Below are 17,886 nucleotides of genomic sequence, written 5' to 3'. Positions count from 1 at the left end.
AGGGTCACCATGGAATACAGTATACCTTGATGTGGCAGCTTCCAGGCTAAATTATCTTTGTGGGAAAAATGAGGTGGAAATGGAGAAATCTGAGAAGTGGCAGCCATCAGTAGATAAGAAACAAGGCAGTCAAGACGGTCTGATGTCACCAGTCTGCGAGGCAGGGCTGTGATTGTCAGGTAGGCTTCATGCACCGCTCTTGTGGTGTGTTGTACTCTGTCTTCTTCCTACCATGAAGTAGTGTCTTGATTTCCTGGTGCTGGTGTCCTGATGCCTGGTTCTGATGAATGGGGAGGTAGCACTCTGTCTCCCTCTTGCTTTCATGACTGCAGAGGCCAAGACACGTTCCAGATAGTTCTTCCCCAGTTTCAAAATCTCCCCCAGTACCAGAGCAGTTAGATATGTTGTGGACTTCTTGTGTTGATGTTTCAGGCAGTATTTTATGCCTAGGCTGCAAAAATTTGAAATATATAACACACAGGGAAGTTTAGCAGAGCCTTAGTTGATGGAGTTTCCATCTTTATTGTGTCTAGGCCTAAAAATACCATATTGTAATTGTTTTAAGCAAAGATTGCCCTGCCCATCAGATTATTTATTTGACAGCGGCCACTTCAGTTCATGTGGATCAGCAGCGTCACTGTTCCGTGGTGTGATTTATAAGAGAAATCATGATTCTTATATTAACACAGTGTGAAATAAATCAAGTTTGGAAGGTACACAGGGGTGAGTTGTTCACTTGCTGTTATTGAAAAAAATTGTTGTCAAATTAAAGATAGCTGCATTTGTTCTGTAACTAGATCTCCAAGGGAATGTTGCTGTTAACTGGATGACAAAAATGAGACTGGGGGAAAAAAAGAAGACATTAAGACCGTAACTGACTAATCAGGAAATTAGTATCCAGTAAGATTAAGCAGTATGCAAATGATATTTCTTTCTAGCTTTGCTAAATTATTCTCTTAATACAGCATTTGATTGTAACTAACTAGGTTGAATTTTTTGTGAGTTTATGAGCTGAGTGTTTCTAGGATGGTAATAAATATAAACCAACAGAGACTGGGTTCCCAAATCTCAGGAATTCCTGGTATTTGATATGGTAAAGTCTTGCCATGTCTTGCCCTGGTATGGCCAAGAACAGCAACAATATTCTGTATGAAGCATCCTTGATGTTTCAGTAGCAATTAATCAGTTTTTAAAATCCAATAGTAGGGTGGCTTTTCCTTTTTTTCTTACTAAAATGGCTTAAATGTTCGCTGCATTTAATCTTGGGGAGAATAAGTTATCTTGTGGGGAATTCCCTTTGAACTAATATACTTCTGGCATGATTGCTGGCAGGTAAGCAGGTGCTAGGAGGCGACTTTCCAGACAGAGTTGTTCATGCCAAGAATCAGACTTCTGATGTATGGCAGTGTTACAGACAGCTGATTTACAGGTGCTTTTTTAATGTGTATATATATACATATATCTATATGACTTTCTGTACCTAAAAAAGAATAACTGTAATCAGTCTTGCCTTTGTCCTGCCTGTGACAGTTTTTAGACTTTGCTAATGCATACCATGCCATTTATTTCAAATGGCAGCATGGTAATCAAAGTTATGGCATATCCAAGTGTTTAGATAGAAATGTACATTTCTGTGTACAGAAGACTTTGTAATACATGATTTTGTTGATAATTGAAAGTTACCTGCTTGTTCCCACCATTAACACCCTTCCTGAACCTTAATTCTCAGAAACAGGGTACAGTTCACTGTTTCAGTATGAGAAATGAGAGGAAACCCACATTACTACATAGATTCTTTTGCTCACTGTCCCAATGCAACAATATGTGTAATCTTTCACATGATGAGAACAAGTAGTCTTCAGCTTCATAGAGTCAGCCAAGTTTATCGTGTTCATAATTCTGTCTTCAACGCTTCATGCCTTTTACTTAGCTAATTCCCCAAATGCTTTGTATTCATCTCTTTGACTGTGTGGGTTATAATCTTCGTATCTTGCTTAAGTAAGCAGGCAATCTGGCTCCCTCCTTACATGGGTTTTCTGAAGACTTCTGTTCAATAATGCACAGCCAAGCTCTGGATCAGATAATGATGGGAGTAAGAAAGAGAGAGAACAGTTTTCAACATGGGAAGCAGAGCCATGATGCACTGAATTGGTAGGAGATGCTAGGAGTCAGTTAATTTGCTTAAAGGCTCACTAAGGTGCAGCATTTCCCATTTGGAAAATGAATAACTCATTCCCCTTAAACTGCTAAACTGTTGGGTTTTTTTGTTTCATTTCTCCCTTTGCACAGGAGGTTGTAGGGTGGTTTGTGTATATGAACCCACATATTTACTTAGGATAACCATTGCTCTTGTTACTTCGATAGATGAGACTGAAATGGTGTAAAATGGGACTAAAATGCATATGAGACATTTAATTAGTCAGAAGTTACACAAGAGTGAAGTTTTATTTTGTTATGGAAAGCGCTGTGATTGATGCTTTATGTATACCGTGCTGCCATTAAGTTAAACTTGCAGAGAGAATCTTTGTTTTGTTTTGTCCAAGGATGGCTTTCTTTAGCTTCTTTGGGAACATTCAGAAGTAGAGGTGCTGGGCTGGACTTTGCAGCTCTGTGTTCTTTCGCTTAGCTTTAATTCCCCAAAAGCTCACTGTACGAACTCCTGATACCTGTCATCTAGGGAGGGCCATAAATGTACTTCTCAATGATATTTCATAGGGATTATAGGTAGTTGCTAGCTGTCTGTAGCATTCTTTAAAAATCATCCAGAGTTTGATGTTTATTCATTAATGCAGTAAAGTAATGGCAAGAGTTACACTCCTCACTTCTCTTGATGAACAGGCACTAATGCAACATGTGCCCTTCCACTGCACGATCCAAGTGGAGCACCGGGGAGAGCTAATATGAAATACGGATTGCAGTATCAACCTACTGAGACCGTGACTCTTCTTGTGGAAAATGAAATTTTGCAGATACCTGGCTTTATTTCCAGTGGCACGGTTCCATACTCGGAATGATCCTGTTGCTGGGATACTCCGTAGGTAGGCAGCTGAACCTGCAGTTCATTAGAATCAGCTGGAGTCTGTTAGCATGCTCACCTACCTGCCAACAACAACTAGTAAAATTTGAAGGTGATTCTCTGGTTTGGCTTTCTGTGCCTCTTTCTGTAAAGCTAAGAATCTGAAGAGTTATTCAGTTAAAGTTTTTACTCCTCTCACTCATGGGCTTTTGCTGTAGAAGTAGATTTCTCTCGCCCTATTAGCGGTGCGCTCTTAAGAAAGCAAACTTTTGTGTGAAACAGTTTCGTGAAGGTTTTGAAGTATAGTATAGTACAGCACACTGGTGCTGGGAGAGATGATCTTCCTATTTTTCTATCAGTTCTTCTGATGTATTACAGTCTCAAATACAAGCCTTTGAAATCTTCTCCAAATAATTCTTATAACACAAGAAAAAAAAGGAGGACTTTGAAGGAGAAACATTTTCTTCTTAAAAACATGGTAGGTTTACTTCTTTGACAAATCCTTGCTAGACATTTTTTATTAGTTTTAGTTTTCACGGATGTATTTTGAGGCTTTTAGGTGAAACATACAACACTAAAATTTCAGGCATCCATTACTACTTCTGTATTTAGGAGAAAAGTACCAGCCCATGTTGTTAAGCAGTTTCTACTTATCTCTGTAACCAATCAACAAAATTGGATTTTAAGCATAGCTGTCATTTTAATGAATTACTTCTTAAATGCTGTGAAATATAGTTCCTCAGTGTTCTAAAAAGTTAGAAGGATTCTCTGGCTTTGGGAAAAACTATTTATCTATAAAATCCTTTGTTTTTTCAAGCAAGATAATAATACAGCGATTTAAAACTATTCCAACTATTAAAAACAAAGAGCTGGGTGGGATCTGACTTACCATGTGTGAGTAGTTCTGCAGAAGTACCTGCCTGCGTTTGCTGTATTATAACCGGGAAAAATGGGTTCCTGGAAAAACTCCCAGAAGATCCAGTAGAACTGTGGTATTCTCCAGAATTAAATATTAAGATTTTTTTAAATTTTGTAAGCATATTGCAAAATTTGCTGAAACTGCAGAGCTTTAATTTAATTTCATTTATGGATTAAATAACTTTATAAGTGTTTCAGTCTAGAAGTATGGGCTTCTAGTTGTCTTATGTTAAGCTGGGTTGTTTAGCAACATATCAAAACAATTCCATGAAAAGACTATCTTTTTTGTTAATCCCATAGGCAGCTTTTGTGAATATTTTTGTATTATAAATGATTGCAGCGAGGCATTAAAGCACACATAGAGAACAGAACTCCCCCCGTGTACCCTTCTTGCCCTTCAAGTTAATGTTTTAATACCAACCTGGTAGCATGATTTACAGAACTGTGTGTACTTGGTTCAGGGTGCTGTTACAACTATTTGGTACTGATCCCTGATGAAGTATTTCACATAGTCTTCCCTTTCCAGTAAGTAGTTAATCCTGATTTCTGGTGTTCTGCAGAGTTCATGTGTTTCTGTCTGTTAAAACTGGCTGTAGGAGAGTTGTAGGAAAGCAATGTTAACGCCACTGTAATACTCTCTTTCAGGAATTACGGCAGAAGTCATAGTGGTAGCCTCTTTTGACGAACTGCACAAAAGAGCTCAGGAGGCCAAGGGGAAGATTGTTGTCTACAACGAACCTTTCATCAATTATGGTGAAACTGTGCGATACAGATCACGGGGAGCAGTGGAAGCTGCTAAAGTTGGAGCAGTAGCATCCCTCATTAGATCCATTGCTTCTTTTTCTATTCATAGGTAAGCATTTTTCTCTTTTCTTCCTGTGACTCACATTTCACCCTTTAGTTCACATGTCATTTCTGGGCAGGCTTTTTTGTTCTCTGTGACTTAAATGTTGCCAGTTATGAGTGGGTGTTTGGTTTTGAAACTATTGGCTGCACAATAGTTCTTTTCCCCCGTGCTTCGTCATTCTTTCAAAACGTTTTCATTTTTTGTTACTGATCCAAATTTTGTATGATATTTGTTTTAAAGAACTTCCTGCGTTCTCAAGGTTCCCATAAATATTCTGAGATCAACCAAAATCAAATGTCTTTCGTGACAATATATACCAGACTGTCAGTGATGATATGAACTGGTCATTCTGTATATTTGACTAGAATGTAAGTGTACGTTTTTTATTGTATTTGTCATTTTCCTAGCACAAGGCTGACTTGTACTAGATGAAGGAGCAATCTGCTTTGAACATAATTATTTAGAACACTTTAGCAGTAAGGTTTGTAATTGTCACTCTGCTTTTTAAGTAAGGTAGGTTGAAATCATGATTTCTTAAAAATTAAGTGGTTTTAGATGCCTTAATACGTTACTTATTATGTATAGTTTTAAATTTGTGAAATGAGCATTTTTAGTTTTCTGTGAGGTGCTGTATTTTGTAATATCATTCTGGTTTTGGACAATATATATTCAGAGCAGCACAGGCCATTTATTCCTCCTCCTCGGTGCCCAGTGACTGTACCCACAGAGGAGTCACCAGTGGTAGCTAACCTGACCCTGAATGCATGCCACATCATAAACTGGAACGGTGTTCTGTTTGGATGATGTCATGGGTTCTTTCTGAACTGTGCACCTAGGTTTTCTTTCCATATAAATCAGGCTGGGAAGTTGGAAGGGGTGGTATGGCTTTGGGTCTTGCTTGAGGCTGGGACTGGGAAGTGGCTGGGACAGGCACTTGGAAGCATGCTTAATTCCATCGTTTCAGACAAAACATAAGTGCTCACATTTCAGCAGTATGAGAAGTGTGCAAGCATCACCATTTGTGATGCTTCAAAAGTTTGAGAAGTGCAGTAGTGCCAGCTAACTGTATTGGATTGTGTGCAGAGGACAACTCTGCTGCCAGTGTGATTTGCTTGATAGCATTTTTATATGCTGCATATTCCCCTAAAGAAGCCAGAATTGCTTGTTTGAAATGCTTAAAGTACTTTGAATTCAGATAGTGTCCAAACTTTACTTGATGCTCAACAAATATAGCAATGTATACAATATATTTTCTAATAGCGACAATTTTCTAGTAAATTTAATAATAATGAACAGAGAATAGAATACGTTTCAAAAACGGTTTTATGAAAAATAGTATGTTTTCAAAATAGTCATATTTGGTATCATCAAAGAATATTGCAATCTGTAATCTGTTGATTATCTGAAAACTGGAAGATGGTCTGAACACTGGTCTATCCAGTTCTTAAACTGGATAGATCTGGAAGTTAGTTCTGGTGCCCTGCAGAGGTATTCATTTGAAAGCGACTCTTTTTATCTTCTGTTTGCCAGACTATTGATGGAAGTGCATTTTAACATGTAGTGGAAAATTTGGAGATGAGGAACAGAGGTGGAGAATGAAAGTGGTAAAGCCTGTATATTAGGTCGGGGTACTGGCATTACAGCTATTTCAGAACTGAATGAAAAGAGGAGAAACAGATGCCAAATGCATGTTTGTTTAGAAGTATTGAATCCGTAATTGAGGCTGGGATCTGAGGTGTCATTCCCAAAAGCAATTTCAAATTTAGATGCTGCCAGGAAACGTTTTTTCATGAAATGTACTTTCTGTCCTTTCTTTGTTTACCTTCACTTAGGGTTTTTTTGGGTGAGGGATTGGTTAATCTGTTTTTTCCTATATTAAGGGAGTTATTCAGGTACAGACCGTCACTTTTGCCACTATGTGATACTTAGATCTGTTTGACTTGTTTATAACAGAAAATAGGTATTCCTCTAGGTAGGATGGATTTTCTTATTTCCATGCTTTCTCCTGTGTTTTCTCTTAATCACCAGCTGTGTGTCTCCTCATCTGTCCTACTGATGTGCTGTGCTGGATGTGGTGCTTCTTGTCAGTCAGTGTCTGGGGCACTGTTTGTTCAAGCCACTTGCCTTTTTGATTGACTGATGTGAAATACTCTGTCACTGCAGGGAGCAGCATGTTAGAAGGGTGAGAGATGAAAAGTAAAAAGCTGATAAAAGACTCCTAAGTGTTGTGAAAGAACGTCTTGCATTCTTGCAATTGCAATTGTATGCTGCTGCTTTGTTGACCAGAACCTTTACTTCTTGGGCCTCTGTGTTTACTTGCACACCTGTAATATGAATAACTGCAAAACATCATGAAGATGTCTTAGGTGACATTATCTTAAAAAATCTTACTTCTGATACTTTACCCGCTTTCCTCAGGTGAATGAAGGGTGGAACTTCACAATTTTCTGTAAACGATCTCAGCTTTAGTGTTTTTTTGTTTTGTTTTGTTTTTGAAGATTTCAACCCCTTTTGGACAGGTGGTTGCTTATTGTTGTTTGCTTACTCTATTTGCAATTAATTAAGCTGGCTGGAGTAATGGAAGCCACTTCATGGTGTGATTTCTAGATGATCTTGCAATGTGAATAATATTGACAGCTTAAAGCTAGGACTTTCTAGTAGATAAACATCTTCGGCTTATTAAGGCTGATTATTAAAGCTTACTGACAAGACAGAATTCATAAAATCCCAACAGGAATTATATCAGTGTTCTCTTGCTGGCAGCTTGGTGGCTGTTCCTTGTTCCAAAGATGGCAAGCGGCTGCCACATTGTCAAGGGCAAAAAGTGTGAAGGGAACCTTTGAGCAGGGATTGTGCAGCAGCTTGTTTTCCTTTAAGGTACGGTAGTGTAGCTAGGGAGTGAACGAAACCCCCTGGGAACGCAGACATCCCAACTGAATGAGGGCAGGAAGGGATGAACCTCAGTATACTCAGGAAAACTCATTGCTGTGTTTATATTATGGTTCATGCCAACTCATCGGTGACAGTGAAGGACTGGAAGGATTTGTTGTTGAGTTTCAAGGAGTGGAGTCAATTATTTAGGACAGAAATGGTAAGTGAATAGGAAATAAAATTAGCAACAGCATCTCCTTTAGCCTATGAAGAGATGACAGTAGTTGTATGGTTGGTATCATCATGTTGCGTGGCAGTTGTGTCTCGTGGCATTGGCCCCATGTTGTGTTAGAGTCAAATAATTCTCTGGCAACTTTATAGATATGTAAGAGCAGGTTCTGTTACTTAAGAGAAAGTGACTGTAACAGGTAGGTAATTTTCCCTGTCCTCCCCGCAGACGGTGTGGTTATGACAGCCTTTTTCTCAGTAACAATTTCCTGAAGCACTGGCAATTTGGTGGTAAAAACATTTAAACATGGATATTAGGAGTTAAGAGTAATGGAACTATATTTAATGAACCTTCTCAAATAACACAAATTATTGTAAGCAATCAATGGTATCCATAGTATTTGGCTTTTTTGAGAAATCTGGATGTTGACTTTTTTCTTTAATAGCTTGACTAAGCTGTGATTAATGGTTTTGTACAAGTTAAAGTAGTACATATATTTACTGCTGTGACTATAAACTGATGAGTATTTTGCAGTTTGTAGTGGATATTTTTACAGCAAAAATACCCAATTTACAAGGCACAGTTAAAAATGTGGTTGTAATAAGCTAGCCATAAGTCTGTTTTTTCGCTTCGTAGCTATATGTTTTTAGACATTTTATAGATAAAAGGTATCCTTTAGCTATTGAAATGGTCCAGTGTTTATCCTGTGGTGAATGTACTCTTATGAATCTAAAAATACAAGTAAATCCTTCTGTTCCTCAAGAACCACAGACTAGATAAAGTCGTAACATTGTGTCTTATAATAATAACCCCTTCAAGGGCTCTAGAAAGAAGCAAAATCGAACGTGTTTCGAGAACTCAAAAAGAAGGATCCCAAGAATCCTCAAAAATAAATGCCAAGAGCCCAATTATTATTTTTTTAAATGCTGCAGAAGAATCTCTCCAATATATAAGAAATCCAACAGGGAACATGTTACAAGGCCAAAATAAATAGACCAAGTAGTACTTTGACACAGTCTGGAGACTGTTAACAAGGACACATACTTGGTCAAGTTCTTCTCTTTTTGGGCTGAATTCAGCACCTTAGGCTTATCTGAATTAAGTAATGTCCTTTACTTTTTTTCCCTTTCTTCAGGCTACAGGTGGCCAAGACACAATGTCTGCTTGTGAAGCTCTAGTAACTCTAATCAAAAGCTGTGTCTGGATGAAAGCTGAATTCATGAGTGGCACAGTGCAGCTCAAGATTTATGGCAGAGGTTGCATGGGTGGCCTGAGTGGATACATGTGACTCAATTAAGTGCAGGCATGTCAGGGCTGGAATATCATTTCATGGAATGTATGTGAATTTGAAAACTGTTGCTTTTCCTTTGCCTTAATTTCCCCTTTTTATAAGCTCACTTGGTTTATTTTCTTCTACCATGTATAGTAAAGTATATATTTTTGTATATACATTGTACTCTCAAAGTGCGTTTTCTTTTCTTCTGTTTTTCCTTTTATTCTTCCCTGCTTTGTAAACAATTCACCCTCTTTTCAATCTCGCTGGCAATGTATGTGACTTAATGTAATGTAAGAGCACCTGAGCTCTCAGGTGCTAGCACAGTGACTTCTTACCACATCACCTCTTCCTAAGGTTTGGTTTCAGATGTGAGACTTGCCTGCTAAGGAGAGCTTCCTTCTTTCCCTAAAACTCCATGTCTAAGGAAATTAAGGGTTTATTCACATCGATAGTGGCAGGGACACTCAACTCCTTCTGCTTGTTCTGCCAAGGGTCTCCCTCTTGGACTGCTAGTTATAGGGTCGAGTTGATTGGCTTTGGTCAATATTTTGCATTCTGGCCACAATTCTGGTACAGGAGACAGGGAGCAGATGGCCCAGGTGTGGACAGAGATTGCCTGGGCCCAAGTCATTATGACTAAGATAACAACACAACAGGGCTTGTGCTGGGATTCCAGCGGGGCCCAGCGGGGCTGCACCACCACAGTCACATTTTCTTCAGTAACTCTGTTGTAGCATGGGACTGGTCACCCACATTGCTGCTCAAGTTAAAAAATTAGCTTTCCTCAGGAGTTTCAGTTTAACTAAGGTTGTTCGCTGCCTCCGGCACCTGTTGAAAGGAAAAGAATGAAATTGGCTTGTATGTTCAAAATGAAGTAAAGTTTTGTATAATTAGTTTTTGTAAGTTTTTGCTTCACTTCCCTTTGTTCCCCCAACACTCGTATGTAGCTTTTTCTGATCTGCCTATAGCACCCTGGTAACTGCATGATTTTCTCGGCCGCTGAAGCCATGCAGCAGCCTCTGTGATGTATTTGGCCACATTCAGGGGCCAGCCTGGCTGATGCTCACAGGATGTGTAGCTGGAAAGAAGCCGACACGTAACATCTCTGGCCTCATGTACAGGCTTCACGTGCGTGAGCTGCCAGTACCCTGGGTGCATTTGTATTTTGGTCCCCTTCTCCAAGTGCTGTGTCAGTTCAGGAATTTGTGGTTACTCCAGCCTTTGGCCTGTTAGTGCATGTGGTATGTGAGTAAACTTCCTGCAGTTCTGTTCAGTCCTCTCAATTTTTCCTTTGCTTCCAATTAAGCTAGCCCTAGGCTCTCAAGTCTGCAGGGGTGGGATGTATTTTAGTCCATCTGTAAACCTGCTTCCCTGTTTTTTGGCTGATGAAATAATCTTGTGTCTTGCTGTCCTGGGATTAGGAAAAATATTTTACTGGCTGTCCAAACTTTTTCCTCTTGCAATTGTAAATAATTTTTACATCTTTCAAAACAAAAATCCTTGTGTTGCAATGCAGTTTTTTCCCATTTGATGATATCATTAAAGTAAAAATCACATTTTAAAAAAATAAAGCTGCAATTAAAGATTTAGGTGCAACAGCTGAGACTAAGCATCTGTTAGCATTTGGGCCGTGCTAGGTACACTTATTGAGCCCATCTTCTGGTTTAGTTTAATCAGAAAGGAATCTAGCACTGATGCTCAGAGACTGCTTGGTGATCGGGCAGCCAAGGATTTTAGGAGGTTCAGTTCAAAAGCTCATTCTTTTTTCAGATTAAAAGGCTAATATGGACATACCATGTGAGACCTTTAAGAAAGTCACATCATCTGTATAATAATTTAAACTATTTATGGTGTAATTTCTATTGTAGTGGCCAGAGGTGTGCCCCCGTGATATGAAGATTCACTTCATGAGTGCGGGTTATGGCTTTTGATTATCAAATGGCAATTCAAAGAGGGAGTGCAGGGACAGAGCTGAGGCTGTTCGTAAGTCAGAGAAGACAAATTTAGGGTTATTCACTGCATGTCAGCCAAGTAAGTCTCCTTGATACTGATGTGTACATAAAATCAGATGTTTGCAGTACTGAAAACTTTTTGATAGAAATGGCTAAACCAGATTTCCTTTTCGTCAAGAAAAAGCATTGAGAAAGATCTGTTTTGAAAGTAGAAAGTTACTGGATTAAGTTTCCAGAAATAATGTTTTACGAAGGATATCTGGAGCACAAGACATTTCTCTGAGTGTAAAAGTAAACTATTTCTATATTCCTTGAGTAAAAAAATCTACTATAATTACCTTTCCATTTCATGTGACAATGCTAAGCAGGTATCTGGAATTTTCCTTGATTGCCTGTAATGCTATGTTCTTTGGTCCTGGTACCTACTTATTATGAGCAGTGCTACCACTGCTGTTTCCAGGGAGCTGGGTCTTGTTGGAAGTACTGAAAATAAAGAGTTTCCCTATATTATGTGTGTATCTGATGCCTTCATTTACTTATTCGAGAAACTTTCTTTGCTTAATACCATCTTCCAGTGACCTGTGCTTGTTATTGCCTTGTGTTTTTTAAGTGTTTTTTTTCCCCCCTCCCTAGCATGTGAGTGTTATGTGCACAGGATGAGGTGGTCAATGTGGGCGCTGAAGAGTTATTTTCTTTCGGCGGGGAGGAGAATGCAGTTGTGGTTAAGGTAGTTTAGAACTGATCTCTGAGGGAACTGGAAAACTGATGAACCTGACTCTCCCCTGCCTGATATTGCATGCGCTCGCTCTTGGCGCTGCAGGAATGTTATAAAAATAATCTCCTCCTGAGCAGGCAGCATCTTCTGTCCACTTTGTGCAGGCTTTGGAAATGTGCGAGGCATAAAGGCGGCAGAAAGCTGGGTAATAACTGTAGAGATGTAACAGTAACGCTGTAGCATAACTGAAGAAATCAGGAAGCACCACTGATTATTTCTGAACACTTTCACTTATGGGATGAGTATAGCGGCAGGAATTGTTCATAGGAAACATCTCAGTGAGAGACTGTCCTAAGGCAATATCCTGTGGCAACAGGATACAGCAATATTATCCTCTGTTCTACTAAGGGACCAGGAAACAAGGGTAATGAGGAAATAAGAGCAGACCATGTTTGATAAGTCTCTGGTGAGCTCGTGGAAGATCCTGGTTATGTTTCATAGCACTATGCATACTGTCTTGCAGCCCGTAGAGATAGGAATTGGTGGTGTGTTGTGGGATTTACTTTCTTGCCCTGCACTTAGGGGCTTTCCCTGCAGGATGTCTATATATGTTTTTGACTGACAATTCATTAATTTTTACTTTGCTTCCTATGTTCCCTGAAGGCCAACACGCCAAACTGCATTCTGCAGTGCAGACTTTGTGCTCACTTTTGCGCAAATCCTAGCTGTCAGCAAGAGAACGTGTATGTCCTGAGAAGACATGGAGCCCGTGCTTTAGGAGATGATCGTATTGTACAGTGGGTTCTTGCTATTTGAGCAGTGATTAAGGAGTCAAATTTCAAGTGACTCCAAAATAGTGAGAAATCTGTACATGATGTTTCTTAAGTCCCAATCTCTCTGGGTTTTGTCGAACTTTTGCCTCTTTTTCCTTTGAACTGTATAACTCTCTTTTTTTTCCCAGTAGACGGGGCTTGATGTGACATCTGAAACCTCAGGGTAATTTCATACATTTGGCATATTTGTTTTCTTACAAAGTTAGTAAAATGCTGATGAGGCTAACAAGGGCTTTCTCTACCTCCTCCTGGTTTTGGCTACTCCTGTTCAGAGATATGTTCATGTCATTGGGAAGAGTTTCATCTGTTTAGTGTCTAGTAACATAAGCAGTGACCTGTAACTTTGGTAGAGGCAGGTAAAGGGCTAGTAACATTTTTGTCAATAGACTCTGTTATCCAGAAGGATGCTGTGAGCATAACAGTCTTTCTGAAATCCTTGCTTCCTATCTGATAGCTTCCCAAGGCAAACCTTTACCAATGTAGTATTCAAGGGTTTTCTTCTTCTCTTCTGGTCCACCCACTCTCCTAACATAACTGACTCATACATGTTGTTGGTGGCTAGATGGTCACCCATATAATGAATAACACGTTAACTCTGTTCTTATTTGGGTACCATGAGCACACACTGATTAGATTTGGTAATGTTCTGGAGTTAGTAAGATTTAAAGGAACAGTTTTATTCTGCATTTGCATTACTGGTTCATGTATATAAAGATGCTGAGTATGTAAAACTGCCACGTCTTCGGTGTCTTGTACTGATCTTTAAGGAGTTACAGCTATGCTTTATGGGGGCTGAGCACTGGTTTCTTCAGCAGTTTTCCATGATTTCCTGTTTCACCCGGATCAGCTCCAGCTTTCTTCAGTGCTGCCAGCCCCTTCTGAGTCTGTATGAGTTCCTGTGCTTAGGAAAGCCCTGTTATCAAGTTCAGAACCATCTGGCATGATTGTAATGTCTTGAACCATCAATTGCAGGTTCTGTTTTAATGTTCTAGCATTATTCAGTTTTCTTGATTACACTGAAAACAAGCGTCTCACTAGTGTGTGGTGACCATAAATGTAGAGGATTGAAGGAAAACCTGACAACAAAAATGCAGATGAAGATTACAGAGACAGATCTGAGTAATACAATGCCAATGAATTATTTTCACAAGGGGTGTATTTATTTTCAGCTGCTGATAAGATCTGAGAAATATGTGGACTGTCATTTCATTTCTCTGTTATTCTGAGTATTTTCTGTGTAAGTGCAGCACTGAGGACTTTATCTGGAGTGTTCATCTCCAGAGCACATGAGCACAGGGCTCTGGACAACTGGAAGAGATTAAATAGCACCAGGATGGTTTGCCAGAATGGTATAGAATTGGTATTTGGGGAATCCTAGCCTCATACTTGCTGTTTTTCATAAGAAAAGTAAAAAAAAAAAAAAGAAGAGAGAGTAAAGGCTCTGTTTCTTGATGTATCCTAGGGTTAACTCCATTAATTTCAAGCTACACGGCAACTCACTTTTTGATTTTGGTCCAGGCAATGCTGAAACAGCTTGTACAGAGGCCTACTGTATAGATTCACCTGCCTATCCAATTTTATTAATTTCATGTCTTATAATTGCTTTTCCAGTTTATAATCCCCACTAAGCATTGTTTCTACTTCCTGTATTACTCAGGATACTTTTTCAGAATGTATTTGGTATTGTTCTTAATCTGATGATATTACTAAAAATTATCTACATATTACAGAACAGTTTTAGCATGTATATATTAAAGTTTTATTTATGAAGCATGTTGTATCTGCTGTAAAAAACCTGAAGTATTCCTTTCAAGTTTTCTGCTGATTTCCAAAAGTGAACACAGGTTTATGGAGTACTTTGGGTGGATTTGTGTGCTTCAGAATCTATCTCATGCATACAGCAAAATGTTTTATTTTGATATGTAACCTTTTACTTATATGATGTAAAACAAATAGGCAGCAAATATAGGTGTCATTTAAAAAATATACTTAATGTGCTTGTCAACTGTTAGTATCCACAGTCTCTCTGGTTTATGCCCCAGACATGCAGAGGATTTAGAAATGCTAATTCCCCATTTTGTTTCGCCTTGTTTGCTTAAATGGGAGCAAACGTGTATTGTTTGCTCCAACACATTATGATTTCTGTTCACAAGCATGCTTGCCTTGTTTTTCAGGGGGTAGGGGGCCTCTTGTTTTTACTGGTTCTTCCACTTCCCACAGTCTTGCTTGTGGCTTGTCCATATGGTAGGGTATTTCTGTTTTATTTCATTAAATGTTGTCTTCACATAGGATCGCCTCACCCTGCTGTGTTAGCTCTACTATGATGTATGTCATTAATAATGATGAGCTAGACCTGTTTGTATGACGAAACCTCTTACTTATGGCACACAAATTTTGACTTGTGTTTTTAGAAGGTCAGAGCCAATTATGCCGCAGTTGTTGTTTAGAACTGTTTTCTAAACGGAGCCTGATGTTGATGGCCAACAGTAATAATGGGCTCTTCCCTGTAGTAGTGCCTTGTGCCTTGTAAGTATAACCATTTCAATTACTTTAATCCTTTTCTTCAGCTTTGTTTTCTCCTTCAAATCCAGTCAGTCACCTGAGCCTCTCTATCGCATCCATCTTGTTGCATCAAATACTAATCCTTTGGTCTTGCCTGCAGGGTAGGGCTAAATGGTGAAAATCCTTCTCCATCTAGTTTATTAAACGAGAGGTGCCAAATCCTGTCTCTGCTCTGCCAGTGATGCCAGCTTTGATTACTTGCCTGTTGTCCTCTCCTTCAGGCACCTTACATTTTCTCTCATTTTGTTTCTATATTTAGAAGGATGGTGCAAACGTAAAGCTGTAACTTTGTTCTCTTCCAACTTCCCTTTTTAAATCTGACCTTTGGTTTGGTATTTATAGATCGTTCCCATATGTCATTAGCTGGGTAGGTGACTAGGGTCTGTGACTCCTGCTTAACTCTTTCACTGTTACCTTGCTTTCTTAGTCACTGACCACAGTACTTCTGCTGTCTAATATAAATATTGCAAATACTCTGTGAAACAGAGAGGGGTTGTCTTTGATATGTTTCTGCTCATTATTATTAAACAGGGTTGATCTTTGACTGCAATTCCTGGATTTTTAGTCTACCATGATCACAAAATAACATTTATTTTAAGAAACAGAAAGGAACCACATAGTTTCTGATATACTTATTTCCATTTGGATTTCATCACATTAGTTTGCTGGTGACTGTGAAGCACACAAACTATACCTCAACAAGAGATACTGAAACTGTTGTACTGTTTAGCTCTGGAAAATCCAGGTTGATGCTAGGCATTCATGCACAGGACAACATAAGATACTTTGTCAGATGCAGGAGAATAATCATGTGAATTAACTAAACCCAGGGATTCTGAAGTTCCATTCATCACTCTGCCTTGTGTCCCTGTGGGATCTTGAGTAGTTCATGGTAATTCTTCTCTTTCCCTGTTTGAAAGCAGTGGTAATATTTTTTAAAATGTTAATTTAGTGTAACATTTGTACATTGTTTACTGTAAAGAAGACAACATTAAAAGTTGACTTTTCTAAACTGTGATTAAGGAGTCAATAGTAGATTCTGCAACAATTTGCCTGTGCCAAGAACAAGTAACAGTTGTGTTATTACATAACAGTGGGTGACTGCTGCTGGTAAATAATCCATTATATAACCATGGGGTTTTTATTATGAAATAAAATGTGGTGTGTTTGATTGTTAACTTCTGCTAGATTGAGATTTCAGGTTAACCTATCATAAATCTGTGGGAAGGCTCTGGTAGGAGGTGAATGACAGAGAATACAGGTCGTTACCTTGGAATATTGTTTTTTTCAAATGTAAATATTTAAAAACAATTGGTTGACTGTAGCTCAAAGGATTTGGATTTTGAGTTCAATTCAGTAAAAACTCACCGTCAGAGAGTTGAAGCCGCTGGAAAGAGCATGAAGGAGCTGGAATTTCATAGAAGTACAAGGCTTTTTCTTAGTAGCAGTTCTTTATCATCAAGAACAACATGAACTTTAGAAATCAGGTCCTAGGATTCAAATGGGATTTTGCCAAAAGTCTGAGGTTTGGAAAGAGTGAGCTCACAGGTTGGACATAAAGGAGGTTTTAGCTGTTCTACAATCTGTGTATTGCTTGCACCTTTTCAAGGAGTGATCCTTCTTTGAGAAGGGTCTGTGTCTCCCTCTAAGTATCTGTCCCTGCAGTCTCCAAAGAAGGAAACAACAATTTCAGGGCTCCTAGTTTCAGGCTCTGAGAAGGCTGCAGTTGCTGCTGGGGGAACGTGGGAGAGCCAGAAAGAATGTGAAGGCACCAGGCAGCTTGAGTACATGCTCTGTATCTCCAGAAAGGGCATTAGAGGGATCTGTGTTTGTGCTCAAGCCCAAAGAGCTTGAGCAGAGATTCAACACTGTCCAGATGCAGCCAGCACCTGGAGTCCAGAATCCTGGGCTGCCGGGTTCATCTGAGAGACCATCCAAGGCTGTAACTCCATGAAACTATGTGCTTTTTTCCCCCTCTTCCTTTACTTAGTTTATAATGCTGACAATATAGGAAAACAGAAATGGTGTGCTGCAGTGTCTGAGAGAATTCTAACATTTCAGACTTGCCAGAAATGCGATGTGAATAGGCATACCCATGAGAAAACTTTAGCAGAGCTACTTGGAATAATAAGCGCAGCTGCAATTTATGATTTTAGAAGCGTAACTGTTTTTCAGTGCCTAAAATTAGGTTTCAGTTATGTAAATCTTTGTATGGTACTTCTCAGTGACAATCAGTGATGGATTCCTTTAACCCTTTCCCGTATAGAGCAGTAACTTCTATTCCTTGGATATTTCCATGTTACTTAGTGGAATGACTTAAGAGTTAGTGAAAAGATGGGAGACTCCAGGCAAGTGCAAAAAGATGACAAGGAATTGGAGAAGACCATTGTAAAGCATCAAAATTCCAGGTAATGCTGTTCTGTAGAAGTTTCCTGAGAAAGGAAAGGAGATAGCTGTTCGTTCGTCTGAGGGTCTCTCCCATAAGGTGTCTAAATTGAAACAGCTAGTGTAATTGGTCATACTTTTAATACAAAATTTTAAAAAAGAACAATTTTAAATGCTTAGATCAGTGTCAGGTCATCATGCGACGTGCTTGGGTGTATATCTATGTACGCTGAAGAAGTATAGAAAGAGGATGTTGTTACTCTTAAGTCAATCTAGCTGATT

General features: G+C 39.0%; 1 protein-coding gene across 1 annotated transcript in view; it reads left to right on the top strand.

Annotated features, from left to right (window-relative positions):
• CPQ (carboxypeptidase Q) overlaps positions 1-17,886 on the top strand; it is a 168,330-nt gene that overhangs the window by 36,757 nt on the left and 113,687 nt on the right. Inside the window, exon 4 of the mRNA XM_064442350.1 lies at positions 4,580-4,787. Within this exon, the coding sequence (XP_064298420.1) occupies positions 4,580-4,787 (208 nt within the window). The remainder of the gene's footprint in view (positions 1-4,579; positions 4,788-17,886) is intronic.

Source organism: Phalacrocorax carbo, chromosome 2 (assembly GCF_963921805.1).
Source record: "Phalacrocorax carbo chromosome 2, bPhaCar2.1, whole genome shotgun sequence".
NCBI classification, from domain to species: domain Eukaryota; kingdom Metazoa; phylum Chordata; class Aves; order Suliformes; family Phalacrocoracidae; genus Phalacrocorax; species Phalacrocorax carbo.
Note: the sequence above shows the minus strand (reverse complement) of the source record. Positions and strands in the feature narration are given on the sequence as shown.